Genomic DNA, 15,246 nt, shown 5'->3' on the forward strand with positions numbered 1-15,246 from the left:
TTGCTAAAGGTTATGTTTATGATTCAATTAACTAGGTCCCGTAACAAAATCATCTGAAGTGGTCATGTTTTTGCTACCTTGTGATTGCCATGGCATTTCAGGATCTTTGGTATAATCATCTATGTCATCTGCACTTGATTCAAACTATGCGTCACTCAGGCAGAGTAGCATTAGTGCAACTGCTTGCTCCCCTCTTGATTTCCCATAGACCAGGGTTTTGTCCACAGCTTTGACATTGGTATTACGGGTTTTTGTGATGCACTTCGAAGCATTTTCTTTTCTTTTTTTTTTATGTTGCAGAGCCGATGTTAAAAGGTAATTTTTTAGGCTATTTTTTTTTTTTAGACCCGCAATATTGTTGACTCTTCATTTTCGAAACCCCCCTTACTCAATGCTCAAGACTGGGCCTGCAGAGGCTGGCGGCAAAGTGTTCGTACACAAGGATGAAAATTCACCAGCTATTCGAATCGCCAGTATGGAAGACATTGATAAGATGACAACGTGAGCGTCTTGGCCTGCTTCTCTTCTTTCCTTTTTTAGTTAGTTTCACCGTATGAACTGCACATATTATGATGTTCAGTCTTTCAATAAATTAGTGTCTCATACCAGTAAATTGCTAAAAATATTTCACCTAAACGTGCGGAGCATAAAAAACAAAGAGGACAAACTGAATTGCTTATTTGCGTCAATCGCCCATAATTTTGACATCTTATTGTATTGTGAAACATGGCTTACTGTGAATGATAACCCCCCGTACTGTGAAAATTACACATAGCATAGGTTAGTAAGAACAAAGTGCAGAGGAGGTGGCGTGGCTGTCTATGTTAAACAGTGTCTTGTACACGAGATAATTTCAGAATTTTCACTTGTAACGAACAATATAGAATGTATAATGGTACGCTTAGAAATGTCACAGTTGTGGTTATGTATCGCCCACCGTTGGGAAACAAAGTGACGTTCTTTGATTTCCTAGAACAGGTACTACATTTCCTTAGCCATTCGTCCTCCGCCTTTATCATAATGGGTGACATAAATATAGATATGTTGTCGAACGACATATCATCTAGACAGTTTGCTGGTCTCATCAATTCGTTCATGTGCACAAACGTAATCTCGGAACCCACTAGGCTAACGGCGCTAACGGCTACCTTGCTTGATATGTGCATAACCAATGCACACCCGACTGACTGCCTTGCAGGACTGTTAGCCGCTGATATAAGTGATCATCTACCCGTATTTTGTTTCATTCCTCATGCGCACAAACGAGTGGAAGGAGGAAAAAAAGTGCAGACTCGCAGTTTCCACGCAAGCGCATTAGAAAATTTTCGTGCTCTGATCCTATCAACAGACTGGTCATCTGTATTTGAAAAACAAGATCCAAATGCAGCCTACGAATTGTTCTTTCATAAAATGATTACGTGCTACGACCTAGCGTTTCCGTTGAAATTTTGCAATCAGAGGAGCAAGAAAATACGAAAACCCTGGATAAACGCTGCTTTGCTAAAAATGATAAGAAAAAACAAAATGTATCACTTGTTCGTAAAATGTAGGAGTGTGCAATTGTTGACTGATTACAAAAAATACAGAAATAAGGTCAACAGTGCATTAAAGCAAGTAAAAATTAAGTACTATGAATGGCTATTTGCTAAAATAAAAAATGACCCTAGGAAAGTTTGGAATGAAGTTAGAGACTTAACATCTACGAAAAGACAGAATACGGAGATTAACATAAAGACAGCCACTGGCGTGTTGACAGGCAGAGAAGCAGCAGCTGCTCTAAATGAATATTTCGTCTCCAGCACCCAGTATCCCAACAGGGCGGAGCCCACGGCCACATCTATTGTGAATAAATTCAGTCTTACTAACTCAGTGATACTTACACCTGTTACACCTACTGAAGTTGTGCAACTGCTGTTCAAAGTAAAAAACACCGTCTCTGCTGGGTACGATGATGTGAAACCAGTACCAATGAAATACATTGCGGATATAATTGCACCTGTCCTTGTTCACATCATAAACAGAATGTTTGAAAGCGGTATATTTCCCGATTGTCTAAAAATAGCACGTGTATGCCCTATTTACAAAGGAGGTGATAAACATTTAATGACAAATTTCCGGCCGATATCTGTCTTACCTGTTCTATCCAGGTATTCGAGAGTGCCCTGAATGTTAGACTACAAACATTTTTCAGTAAATATAGTGTAATTAGTGACATGCAGTATGGATTCCAAAAAAATAAATCTTGTGAAGTAGCTCTTCTCAATATCAGACATAAAGTAATAACAAATATTGAAAATAAAATGTACACATTAGGTTTATTTGTAGACTTTAGGAAAGCCTTCGATTCAGCATGCCAGTTTATTAATTACCAAATTGGAACAGTGCGGTGTACGAGGTATCGTATTGGAACTTTTACGACATTACTTAATCAATCGCTAACAATATGTCAGTATAAATAATGATGTTTCATCTTACGCGGAAATCGTAACGGGTGTTCCACAAGGATCAATACTTGGACCTCTTCTATTTATAATATATATTAATGATCTGTGTGACATACCCGACTCTCCCGAATTAGTTATGTATGCAGATGACACTAACATATTTCTTTAAAGCTGCTACTATAACAGAGATCGAATCAAAAGTTAACAATTACCTGAAGCAACTCTCTTGCTGGTTACAACATAATAAGCTACAAACGAATTCACCCAAAACGAAATATATGATATTTGCTCCTACTAATAAACCACGTAACTGCACTGCGGCTATTCTATTTGAAGACGGGCTGATAGAACAGGTAAAATGTCAAAAATTTCTAGGAGTGTGGTTCCAAGAGGATTTGGCCTGGAACATGCACATCGACAAACTTGCTATCGAACTAAGCAGAACTGTTGGCTGCTTATACAGACTGAGTACTCTGGTCCCTCTATGGTTGAAAAGTTCTTTATACTACGCACTCTTTTATTCTAGATTAACCTACTGTATTTTAATTTTGGGCACTACTTCGCAAAAAAATTATAAATTGATAGTGCTACAAAAAAGTCCTACGCGCATTCGAGGGATACTATGGCCCTGTACAAAACTTTAGAACCACACCATATTTTATAAAACACTCTATGTTAAAGGCAAACCAGGTGTATTACTACAAGTTGCTGCAATACATTAAACAGAACAAATCGCAGTACATCTTGAATGTACCCACCAATCCGCATTACAGCCTTCGACAACATAACATGAGAACACCAAAAATAAGAACCAATTACGGAAAACAACTAGTCAGTTACCAGGCACCTTCACTACCAAATCGCCTACGTGATTTTGAAGATGAAATTATAGAATATTCGAATAAATAATTCAAACATTTTCTCATCCTGAACAATATTGAGTTCGTCTGATTAGAACCACACTATAAATTGTCAGTCTTTTGTTTCTTTTGTTCTTTGGTTGTGGTTGGTCTCATACAAAATACATCGTACTTTGAGTATCCTGTTCGTTTCTCATATTTCTTGTATACATGTTTTATTTCACGAAAACAATATTGTCTCGTGACTATTCCAGTTGATTTCAGTATGTATGTATGATACATGTTGCTGCGTACGGCCTGCGTGCCGAATTGTTGTGGGAGCAGAAGCCTTCGTCAGGCCACATGGCCTTTAGCTTCTGCTTCCTTTCTGTTGTAAACAGGAGAAATAAATTCATTCATTCATTCAATTACATAACTAAGGTACTGTTCAAAGTAAATCTTTATTTGTCACGACATCAGCATCTAATGGAAGCTTGCAGTAGCATCTCCACAAAGAAACTTGGATACAAGAGAGTCCTCAGAGGCAATTTATGCAAAGTCATCTCCATAGCTGTGAACACAGCCACTGAGGTACAAGAACAGCGATGAAAGTAAACAAATACGTTTCATGGTGCAATATGTTTTAAGGTTTGTAGCAAGTCCTGAACACAAACACAACTGTATAAAAAAAAAAAAACTCGCCTACATAGAGGGGCACCAGGTTGACCTTATTTAAAGCAGTGTTGTGAAAGTGCCAAGGAATGCTCTTGACCGGGGAGGTCAGTTGATGCTGACGGCAAGGAATTGCTCTTGTCATCCATAAACCTGAATGATGCATTTGATTGATACTATACACATCACACGATCCGTTCTGTACACCTTGGGTAACAATAAAATTCAAACAGCGCTAGACGACAGAACCAGAAAGAGGAGGAGACAAACACAGCGCCGTGTTTGTCTCCTCCTCTCTCTGGTCTTGTCGTCTAGCGCTGTTTGAATTTTATTACCATGGAACACCAACTCGCCCAATCCGCAGCTCTTCTGTACACCTTGCCTGTTCAGCCACACAGCACAGGCTTCTTTCCTTGCCACATGTTGAATACTTGCAATTAAAATTTCTACTTCGACTCAAGCAGGCAAATGTTTTGAAAGTTCGCGAGAAAACTGCTGCTTCTTTCACTCGGACGACTCTGAGCACTAACCTACTTTTGATTCGCTTACCTCACAAAATACAAGCACTTGGCGCTAAGAAATTTGCATACATAGCTCTTGTGCAACCCCTGTCATTGGTGTCCACAGCACTCATTGGTCAAACACACCTTTCACAATGACAAAAGTTACATCGTTAGCACAATGGAAAAAGCCAAGAGGATGCAGACAAGAGCCGCGACACAGTTACATATGAACATAAACGCAGAGTCAACGCTAAGCTATACTCCAAACACGCACATTAAATCAGAATATACTGACGGAGGCACGTCAAGATGGCCAAGCACACTACAAAACACTGTTGACTGCAGTGAGGACTGCATGTTGAAAATGTTTAAACTGAAAAGTGCGCAGGCTGCACACTGTATAAACAAAGAAAGGTTAATGTAAAGCATCCGCGTGAGACCAGTTATACATGCAGCTTCCACAAAAATATTACAGCTGAATTTACAAAGCAAGATGTGTTCTTAGCCAATATGGCCACAAGAAAAACAGGGTTACAACTTAAGAGTTGCTCTCCTTAAAAACTACCGAGTTCTCTGCACAAGCTGCTCAACTTGCAGTCACTGTGGACCACACAAGTGAAAGCAACATTACTGCGTAACACACTTTTTACACATGGAAGCACACATGCACACATTTATGAGCCAAATTAATGTGTGTTTTGATGCAAGATGATGACAAACACCAACCACAAATGATACAGTAGAGCAATTTCTTGGCTCCCTCATGGGAGCCTTGTTCACGAGATAAAAACTGTGATGAAACAGTCAATTAGGCATGTTGCAGTAATGTGACTGATTGAGACAATGTACTTAGGCAACTGTTTTGTTGCTTTTTAATTTTATTGTGACCCAGGCTCCCACGCTGAAGCCGAAGCATTGCCCTATTAAATATTTTGTGGCTGGTGTTGATCTTCAACGTTCATCACATTTCGTCATACTCTCAATTCCAACCTGCGTGCTGATAGCAGTTAATCAATTTCAACATGACCTTCACTGTGTCCCTGCTGCTACAAAGGATGTCTCCAGTTGTAGTCATAGTGGATAAAGCGGCAAATAGGGCGAGGTCACGACACAGGGAGGCAATAGAGGATCCTACAATAAATGTGGGCTCCAAAATACACTGGAAAAACCCACATTGCCCTGGGCCTTCCCCTCAAGGTATTCCTCAAACTCACGTGCATGGTTAATGGCGCCAGCAAGGCACGTGTGCATGTGCTTTGAAGGCGATGAGATCGGTTCCCTACTTTCAGTAGCCAGCAAAATATTTCAGAGCCTTAACAAGAAAGCGCCCAAGCGCAGCTTTGACACAACGCCCCTGTTTTACTAACCTCATTGTTCAATCGCACAAGTTAATTCTTATCGGTTAACTCACCAACAAAACGAAAAGTGTTAGTGACGAAGCAGTGTAGTGGCCATAAGCATGGCTGAAAAAGTTTTTTCGGTGGGCTTCCAATTTTTTTTTTTTTCCTGAATGGTGCCAGCAGTCAATGCAGAAAAACCTTGTCATAAGCTGATAAACAACTTAAAAGTACACCAAAGGCACACTAAATAAGCTTATATTGATAAAGTATTTTTCCAAAACTGCTTTCGTTAATTTCATTCATTAATTCATTCATTTACCAGAGGAGAAGGTGAAGAACCAACTCCCACATTTTTTTTTTTTATTTGATAGTGAAACCTCAGTAAAACATCACAAACAGACAATAAAGTTAGAGGTTGCGACTGATGGTGACTAACAAAAAACCATGCCCCTAGGACAGACTTGAGGTTCTCGCTAAGTGCATTTTCTTGTTTCAACTACTGTGGTTCAGCAGAAGTTCTCAACAGTTTCTATGTTTAGTCTTCGGCTCCTTTAGGACACAATGTAGTCCATTTTTACCAATGAAAAATTTAACTAGGTCCACTGAGCAACAACATAATGGTGAGTTCGTGCAGAAACTTCAAGGCGCCGCTGCCACCAATTTTTTTATCTTCACATTTTTCTGGGTTACCAAGCCCTCTCTCATGGTACATGTAGATCTTTTTTTTAATTATAGAAGCACAATTTACTAATACAGCTGAGCCTATTTTTAGCTTTAGCATCCCTTTAATGCACTTATAGCGGAAGTTTACTTAGGGCAATGACAGTCCTGCTGCTTTTGCATTACCCGATTTGTGAATTAAATGTGGAAAAGAGGAGTGACAGCACAACAAATTTTTGGACAGAGACTGCACAATGAAAAGTTACAACTTGCAACACAACAAATACACCAGGATAAGTCCCGTGGGCTTCACAAAGCCATTACTGGCTTTCAAAACAGAAAAAGCTGCAACTCACAAGTTCAAGGCTGAATTAATGCATCGCCTTTACTCCCATTCTTATGTCCTCTTTGCACTTTGTCAGTGATCAGAGTGGCGCTCTGCTAATGTTACCACCACGATCAGCCATTTGTAAGCGGTATACGATAGAAAATACAATCGAGCAAAAGGAATTGCATTACATCAACCCGGCATTGTCGCTTGTGATTCAATGGAATTGCACTCTCAATAAGCGCACAGTGCTGCGTGCTAGCAACGAGAAGTGGCACTGAGCAATGCTGACATGCAGGACTTGCACACACAACTACCTTTCATCAGACCAGCAATGAACAATAGACAAATAACAAATTAAGAAAAAGCATTCTCACCCTCAACTCTTTGGGTAGCAGCGTAAAAGAATTTACATAGTGGGCATTGCCTTCCATGTTGTTTTCACCTGTTTTCACTGAGCTGAAAACTCATTTTACATTTCTTTTTTGCACACAGTGCCACAATGAAGATACATGCGACAGCTTCATTTTGTACAATTGGTCCTGTTCCTAGTGTATTCCAATTCTTATTCCAAAGCATGCAGTCAGGAATGCTCTACATGTGTTAGTGCACCTTAGCTACCTCATGTTAGTGTTTATTAGCAAGGTGCTGGACCACCGTTCCAAATAAGCTCACTTTTATCCACGAAGTATGTTTCCTCATTGAAAAAAATGGTGATGCACAAAACACAGAAACCAAATCAGTGCATGCACCTAATATATGCCTTCCTTACACCTGACAGCCTTAAGAGTACCAACATGCCATTTTTCACTTGTCATTTCTTTTCTGCTAACCTTCTTCATACCGCCGGAAATAAAAAAAATAAAAACATTTTACCTACTTTTCAGTGCATTTCAGCAGTCAAAAATAAAGAAAAAGGCTAGACACAGGCAATCTAGTGTCAAAAACTGCAGCTAGAACAAAGCCACAGATTTACTCACAATTCTTTCCATTACTTTATTTCTCTTGCATTCCATGTTTTATATATTATGCAAAGTGTGTGAATCTCTGCAGCTTTATGCAACCAAGGGGGTTGAGTGTCCCTCAAACCACGTCTGCGCGGCTTTTTTCTCTACCTGCCCCATTTATTGTGTGTAAATAAAAATCAGTAAAGAACCAACATTTAAGCACACTGCAAGGTACTTTTTCTCAGGACGACTATACTTGTAATCGGTCCAGAAAGGGTTAATTAAAGGTCTATAAGTATTACAGCGAGAAATTGGGCTAGTTGGTGTTCGTTCAACTTGCAATGTGCCGTGCACAGCCAACAGCCACAGCAGGAAACGCCAGACAAGAATGGTGGGGCCCAAAGCACTCTGTCGTCTGGTACGTACTATTGTTGTGGCTGTTCCTTGCTCCCCGGCCATTACAATATCAAGGGCCAAACCATCTAAATCATATCAAAAGTACAGGGAAGTGTCACAGTGCCCTAAATAATTTACTGCAATGCTTGTTCCTTTTATTCTTTTATAACCTATTTTATGTTTACTTTTTCTTGTATAAATGTTATCAAATCTGAAGAATACACAAGAAAAACTCTGGCACTTTCAATCTCTCTAAGAACGCTAACTTTAATGGTTTTGATACCGATTCACAAGTTTTCTTTTTTCTCCGCAAGAGAAGAAAATTCTGGTGATACACCGAGTGGCATAATGTTTCAATCACAGGTGTGGCTAAAAGAATCATACAGCTTGCCTGGTGTACCTATATATGTCGATCAACTTCACCACCACTTTTCAACTTCACCATGTTAGGTCAGGTTTAGATTGTGACATTATGGACACATGCTGCCAAATTAAAGCAAGGAGTTGCACATTGACGATGCTGCCGTATTTAGGCTGTTTTGGGCATGCCAAAGTATTTTGTTAAGACTAGCAAGGGCCAATACTCATTGTGGACAAATGTGGTGCAAACGAGTGAATCAGTGAAGGAATACACCTACATAAGCATTACAGTTTGCCTAAATATTTCCAAGTACAGATGATATGCCTATTTCTGCTAGATCTAGGTCATGCCAAAAAGGGGCTCACTGTGCTAATAAAATAGTCATGTTTAGAATAAATCTCAATACACGTTAACCTCAATTAACAGTAGTTGCAGGGCAATTCGAGAAAAAGCAAGTTCAATGGCAAATTATCTATTTAAGCCAAATCATCCAACAGTTGTTGCAAGAACAGCACAGAAGGCAATACTAAAGGAAACTGTAAGAATACTGCACTTGGAAATGATATTTGCCACTCAAACTGCTAGCCAGCCCACAACAAAGCTCACAATGAAGTGGGAGCTCTACTCTCCCCAAATCACAATTAAACTGTGTTTTCTTTTTTTTTTTGCAAAAGTTAGGTGCAAGACAAAATGGGAATCATGGAAACTGCACAATACAAGAGGAAGAAGCACTCTCCTTCATTGTCTGTGATACTGTCACAAACTAGCCTATGTTTTGCCACGAAATATTTCGAGTCTAGGCTTTCTCGGTTGCATGCAACATATTATGTACACATGGTGTCAATGCACATGCCATCACACGAGCAGAGAATAACAGTCAACGGTTGGAGATCAGAAGCAACTGGTGGACTGGCAATCAAGAATATGGTTATTGGCCAACTGCAACGAAATTTTGGAGTGCGTAAAAAAGCGTAGTTTCAGATAGTGTAGATACATCAAGCAGCATATATGCAAAATATTATGCTTAAAGTACAACTGGATGATACACGAAAAGCTTGAATTCATATCATAACTGAGAAAAGTGCTGACATCCCCACATGCTGGAAAGAACCAAAAGTGTCGAGAACTAGCTTGGCTTCTTGAAAATTACGTTGAGAATTTTCCACCTCGCAGCACGCAGAAATTCTTAGAGGTGATATGCTAAGCTTTCCATCATCACATCCATTAACAACTAGGTGCATGTTTGGTCTGCTTAAAGGTTAACGAAAAAAAACGTTACCAGCCTATAGTCGGATACAACTCAAGTTTGCAGCGAAGCCCCGCCCATGCGCTCATAACCACCAGCCACTGTTCCTCCACGAGGCTGCAAATAGTTCGTACTTCTAACTTTTCCTGTTACCTAAATAAGGCAGTAACTACAAAAATAAAACTATAAGCGCGTAATTTTGTACATTTTCACTTGTATAATATAGCAGAACGGTGAAAGCCCAATTGTTTATTGAACTGAAATAAAATGCTTGCTTTGCTGCAACTATTTATTGTCAAGTTTCACTTCAGTTGGCAGTGAAGTTTCGTGAGTAAAATGGGGTCAGCAGTGAAATCAACTGTATCACGTACTTTTGAAGAGTGAAATGCTCAGACTTCATACACTTTGTCCGTGTCTGTTGTACGCCTCGTTGCTTCCGCCAATGAAGACTCTTCAAGAACAGTCGACACACCGGAGGTATCAAGTAGAAGCCATTTTGAAATGATCGTATGACAACGATTTTGTCTGCTTCTGTGATTGGCTGGTGGAGTAACAACCTGGCGCAGTCTACGTGCCTTGGTTGCCAACTGCTGTTTTTTTTAAGTTGTATCCTACTATAGCAGCCTTGCCAAGGTTGCTTTGCAATAGCATATACTACCTATTTATAACCAAATTTCACAAAGGGAAGTTTCGTCGCAGTTGGCCTTCAAGTGGTAACGTAAAGTTACAGCAAATACAAACTTCTAAATTGCAACATCACCGTTACTTTTTCAGGCAAGCTGCTGCTCTAGGAACCTGGCCCATTACGCCCTCATACAGCAGCGTCACGCCCAACATGCGAGCAGGCTTACACAAAGTGACCAGCACTGAAGAAATTAAGTGAGGAGGTTGTGGCCATACTGGTAATTGTTCATGCGCTACAAATCTGAAGGCCAAACACTGAAGCTGTGCTACTGCAGCCAAATGAGCAGTAGCTGTGCACAAGGAACTCCTCAGTCAAAGAGCAATCAGTATGCAAGAAAAGAACAGCTCCGTACCATGCGCCCAAGCTCGTGACGTTTTCCGACAGTACAGTAAAAATGCGGATGCAAAGGTCACTGCAGGGAAGTAGGTACATGCGTGCACTTAAGCTGTTTCACACAGAGTTTTGGGAGTCTGATAAAGACCCACATGTTTACCTTAGAAAGTAAAAAAAAAGTGTAATGAAATCTACAGGGAATAGCTGCTACTTGTGAATTTGTGTTATACAATAGACAGATCTCTGCCATAGGCCCACTACATGTGATGCATATATGAAGTGCAAACCCTGCATGACATTTAAATGAATGAGCATTCTTAAACCACACGCACTCCATACAGAAGCCACATGATGCACACAGGCTTTTAGAATGGTGACAGCAACAACTCACGGACACAGAATGGTATTCACCGATGTTGATGATGTGATGTTCGTTGGCATTAAAATGTGCTGTGTCTCTACACGCAGTGAGGAAGAAAGTGAATGCGATCGTCTGCTACCTGCCAACATCCTGCACGATGGTTCAGGTTGCGGTGGGTCGCCCAGTCATGTCGTGCGTGAACGCCTGTGGCTGCTGATGCTGCTGGTGTTGCTGCTGCTGGTGGTGTTGTTGCTGCTGCTGCTGGTGCTGCTGCTGCTGGGCACAGTGCACGGCCGCATTCACCATGTCCTGCGACTCGTCGTAGTGCCGTACGTCGACGATGCGTAGGAAGCCGTCGCCCGGCCTCGCCTGCGTCGCGGCACGGTTCACCAGCGCGTTCCTTGCCGTGTAGTCTCTGACGTCGGCGCGCGGCGGCATCGCGAAGCTGCAGCTGTTGGCATCCGCTGTGTTCACCACCCTCATGTCGGGCGGCGGCCTCATGATGGGCGAGTTCCTCGCCGCGTAATCCCGGTGGTCGACGCGGCCGGGTGCGATCACCATGCCGTTGCTCGCGTCGGTCGGCGGTCGCACGTCCGACGGTTGCTGCTGCTGCTGCTGCCGCATCACGGGCGAGTGCCGCGCAAAGTCCGCGGGCGGCGACGCGTAGCCGCAGCTGGGCCGGCCACCGTCCGGCCGCATCACCGGCGAGTGTCGAGCCCCGAAGTCGTCGGCGGCCACCGTGGGCCGGGGCGACGCGTAGCTGCAGCTGCCCACGCCGTTGTCGCCGACGGCGGTACGCACGTCCAGTTGCGGCCGGATCATGGGCGCGATCCGGGCCGCGTACTCCCGGGCGTCGAAGCACGGCGTCGGGAAGCCGTACGCGCCCATCGCGTTGTTGGCCGCGGCCGCCATCCGCACGTCCGTCGGCGGGCGCATCATCGCCGCCGGCACACTTCTGGCCGCAGCCGCGGCCGCTGCTACGGCCGCCGGGTCCTTGTTGGCGTTCTTGCGCGGGGAGCCGGTGCCCGGCGGGCGCTTGACGCGCTTCGGGGCGGCCGGCGCGCCGTCGGCCGACTCCGGAGGGGCGTTGGGGTCGCGCTTCTTTTTGGGGGACTGCTTGCGCTTCTTCTTGGGCGGCGCGGACGGGTCGCCGCCTTCTGCGACGATGGCGAGCGCCTTGGCCCGCTCGTACTCCTCGGGTGTGACGAGGATGCCGTCGGCGTTCCTCCGCTTGCGCTTCTTGCCCTTGCCGCCGCGCAGCTTGGTCTGCGGCGTCAGGACGTGGCCGTTCCTCTCGTGCTCGGCGACCCACTTGAAGAGGGCCCGGATGCTGACGCCCGTGAGCACCGCCGCGCGCTCGTAGATGCTCGTCGTGCTCCCTTTCTTGGTCTCGGTTATCAGCGCGCCGAGAACGTTGAGCGCCACTTGCTTCGCTTGCAGCGGGTAGAACGACGGCTTGGTACGGTAGCGGTAATCCGCGGGATTGATCAGCGGCTCCGGCTCGGGTTCCGGTGTCTTCTCACGCTTCTTCTTGACAGGCTTCTCGGGCTTCTTGCTGGACTTGTCCGCCTTCTTGCTCTTGTCGGACCTCTTCGGTCTCTCCGGCTTGTCTGCCGCGCTCTCGGCCGACTTATCGGACTCGGCGGAGGACGCCTTCTTGTCTGCCTTCTTACGTTTCTCCGGCTTCTTCGGCTTGATGGGTTTCTTAGGCTTTATAACCACCACCTTCTTCGGCTTTTCCGGCTTCCTGGTCCTCCCGGGCTTCCTCGCCTTCTCCGAAGACCTCTTGGCCTTCTCCGATTTCTTGGACTCATCCGATTTGGCTGGCGGCTCCTGCGCGTCTGGTTCCTCCGATAGCACGGACTCCACCAGATTTCCGGGCAGCACCGTGTTCTCGGCATCCTCCGAATTCTCCGCCTGGTTGTCGAGCTCAGCCGAATTATCCGACTCTGCCGAGGTTTTTTTGGGCTCCTCCAACCCTTCCGACGGCGACACTGAAGCGGCAGCCATCTTCCCTGTGTTTTCAAATGGGCGCAGCACCTCTCGCGTTTTCGCTCACTCCGCGCGCCATGTGATTTATGTCAACTGGTTAGCATGGCGGCCACTCGAACCGAAACACGCGCGATATATACGCTGAACTGACGTTGGATCACCACCGACTGCAGTGTGTTTGTTGCGGTTCCAGTGCAACTCGTGTCTCGCCGCTTGTTTACACGGACTACTACATAGCGGCATGTGTTCTGCGGCGGCATCGCGTATCCGTGCGCGCCTGTGGCGCTAAACGGTGAAAGGGGTTTTGCGAAAATCGCGAGTAATTTGGCTGCCGTGCATTGTTGCAGCAGTACTAATATGCTTTACTTCTGCAAGTTTTAGACAGCTTCGCGTGTTTTGCTGCGAGAAACCTTTTAGCCATGTAGTAGTCGAGTGCGTACGGCGATGCGGCTCACAAACTTAATGGCGACGTCGTCTGCTTTTCGTAAGTTTGTTTACGCTTGGTAGCACTTGAGAGCAGCGCGCCGATGGCGCGCGCGAGCTCACAGTCCGCAGGCATGACACCTCAGACACAGTGTCTTGAACGAAACGTTTATTGCACTCACTCGACAATAATAAATTAACATGACAACGTCACTCAAGTTCCATGCGTGATAAACGAAATATGAACAGGAACATATAATACAGGCATTCGAGCCCCGGAATGTGGAGAAACCGCGGTAACTATTCAAGTTGACTTCTAGCTGTCGCCACTGGCTTTGCCTTCGTGATGAACTTTGATAGGGATGAGGTTGGCATGCTTGTCTTTTTTCTTGCGAGGCGCCTCAATGGCCAGGACGCCGCCGGGAGTCAGGTGCGACTTGATGGTCTGCGGGTCGACGTCTTCGGGAAGCACATAGCGGCGTGTGAACTCCCGGGAAACGTAGCAGCCACGGTCGTCGGACTTTTCTTCGTGCTTGCCATGAATCACGAGGCAGCTGTCGACAGTCTTCAGAGTGAGCTCTTCGGGCGCATAGTTGCGCGCGTCAAGCCGAACGGCAAACTTATCCTCGTTAGTGCAGATGGTTGACGCAGAACCTCCCCTCATCGGGCACACCTGGCGGTTTTGGTTCTGCTGATTCTGCAGCGGCTGGATGTAGAACCGCTGGTGATAAAAAGGAGGATCGAAGAGCTCACCATCGAGGTAGCTGCCGCCCCCAAGAAGACGGGCTAGGTCCGACGTTTCGTTCAGAAGAGGAAACAGCGACATGACGATCAGCAAGTTAACTCAGCACACGCTCCAGTCAATGCTTATGGTCTGCCAAGCACCGGCAGGAGCACGTTTTTTTATACCCCCTGCGCCGGTTTCGAGCGCTTTCTGGAATATTCGGGCAGCGCGACTATCGAATGCGGATTGGTCAATGCCAATCACGTGCACGTGACGCTAAGGTCCTCGCCGTGGTCGTTTCCTGAAGGTTCTCCCGAATTCTTTTCGGAATTCAATAGCTTTGCAGTGCGACAGGCTGACCACATGCAACAGTGTGAACTTTTAATTGTAGCATTTTTATATTCATTGTTATATTATGCTACAAAACCTCAACTTTATCTACTTTACTGCACTTCAGTCTGCCTCGGCTCGAAGGCAGACGCCAAGCACTATCGCGCTGACGTCGAGGGCACTGCCCTCCCAGACAGCCAATGAAAGTGTTCGCACTGCTCTTGAAGGTTCTTCGTGTTTCTACGAATAAACAACCGTGTCGTCTGCTAGGCGTTCAGGTCTATTGCGCACCAAGACCACCGTAGTTTGTTACAGATGGTCCAGCGCTCTGGTTGGCTTTCTGTCAACGGCGTGCTCGTCATCGAGGCTTCGAAGGCGCTGCCTCCCAGCAAGAAGGCCAGGACGATTCCCATATCCGACGAGCGGGCAGTCGACCACGAACCGATCTGCTGCCGTGACTGAAAAGCATGAAGCCGTTGAAGCGGCGCGTCGAGCACGTGATATATTTTCCTAATGTCATCTAATGTCATTTACAACGAATGACATTCGTTGAGGTTTAATGTCATTATCGCCGCGCGCTGTCACACGGCGAAAGCGAATGTCATTTGAAATTGATGACAATGACGATAATAAAAAAAGAGGCACACATAGCGTCATAATTA

The 15,246-nt window shown here is 44.9% G+C and overlaps 2 protein-coding genes across 2 annotated transcripts; both read right to left on the minus strand.

Moving 5' to 3' along the window:
* Positions 1 to 3,725: 3,725 nt before the first annotated feature.
* Positions 3,726 to 13,543, minus strand: LOC135911253 (neurofilament heavy polypeptide-like). The gene is made up of 2 exons (XM_065443445.2): positions 6,043 to 13,543; positions 3,726 to 5,996 (listed from the first exon to the last, which is right to left on the minus strand). The coding sequence occupies exon 1, from the start codon at positions 13,123 to 13,125 to the stop codon at positions 11,278 to 11,280; it is 1,848 nt and encodes a 615-aa protein (XP_065299517.1). The 5' UTR covers positions 13,126 to 13,543; the 3' UTR covers positions 3,726 to 5,996; positions 6,043 to 11,277.
* Positions 13,544 to 13,682: 139 nt separating this feature from the next.
* On the minus strand, positions 13,683 to 14,474 carry LOC135911254 (alpha-crystallin B chain-like). Its single transcript, XM_065443447.2, has one exon. The coding sequence runs from the start codon at positions 14,354 to 14,356 to the stop codon at positions 13,847 to 13,849; it is 510 nt and encodes a 169-aa protein (XP_065299519.1). The 5' UTR covers positions 14,357 to 14,474; the 3' UTR covers positions 13,683 to 13,846.
* Positions 14,475 to 15,246: the final 772 nt, after the last annotated feature.

Source organism: Dermacentor albipictus, chromosome 9 (genome assembly GCF_038994185.2).
Source record: "Dermacentor albipictus isolate Rhodes 1998 colony chromosome 9, USDA_Dalb.pri_finalv2, whole genome shotgun sequence".
NCBI classification, from domain to species: Eukaryota; Metazoa; Arthropoda; class Arachnida; order Ixodida; family Ixodidae; genus Dermacentor; species Dermacentor albipictus.

What these genes read in the sequence shown, in the direction of transcription:
- LOC135911253 (XM_065443445.2), bottom strand. Translation starts at nt 13,125, where the DNA reads ATGGCTGCCGCTTCAGTGTCGCCGTCGGAAGGGTTGGAGGAGCCCAAA.
- LOC135911254 (XM_065443447.2), bottom strand. Translation starts at nt 14,356, where the DNA reads ATGTCGCTGTTTCCTCTTCTGAACGAAACGTCGGACCTAGCCCGTCTT.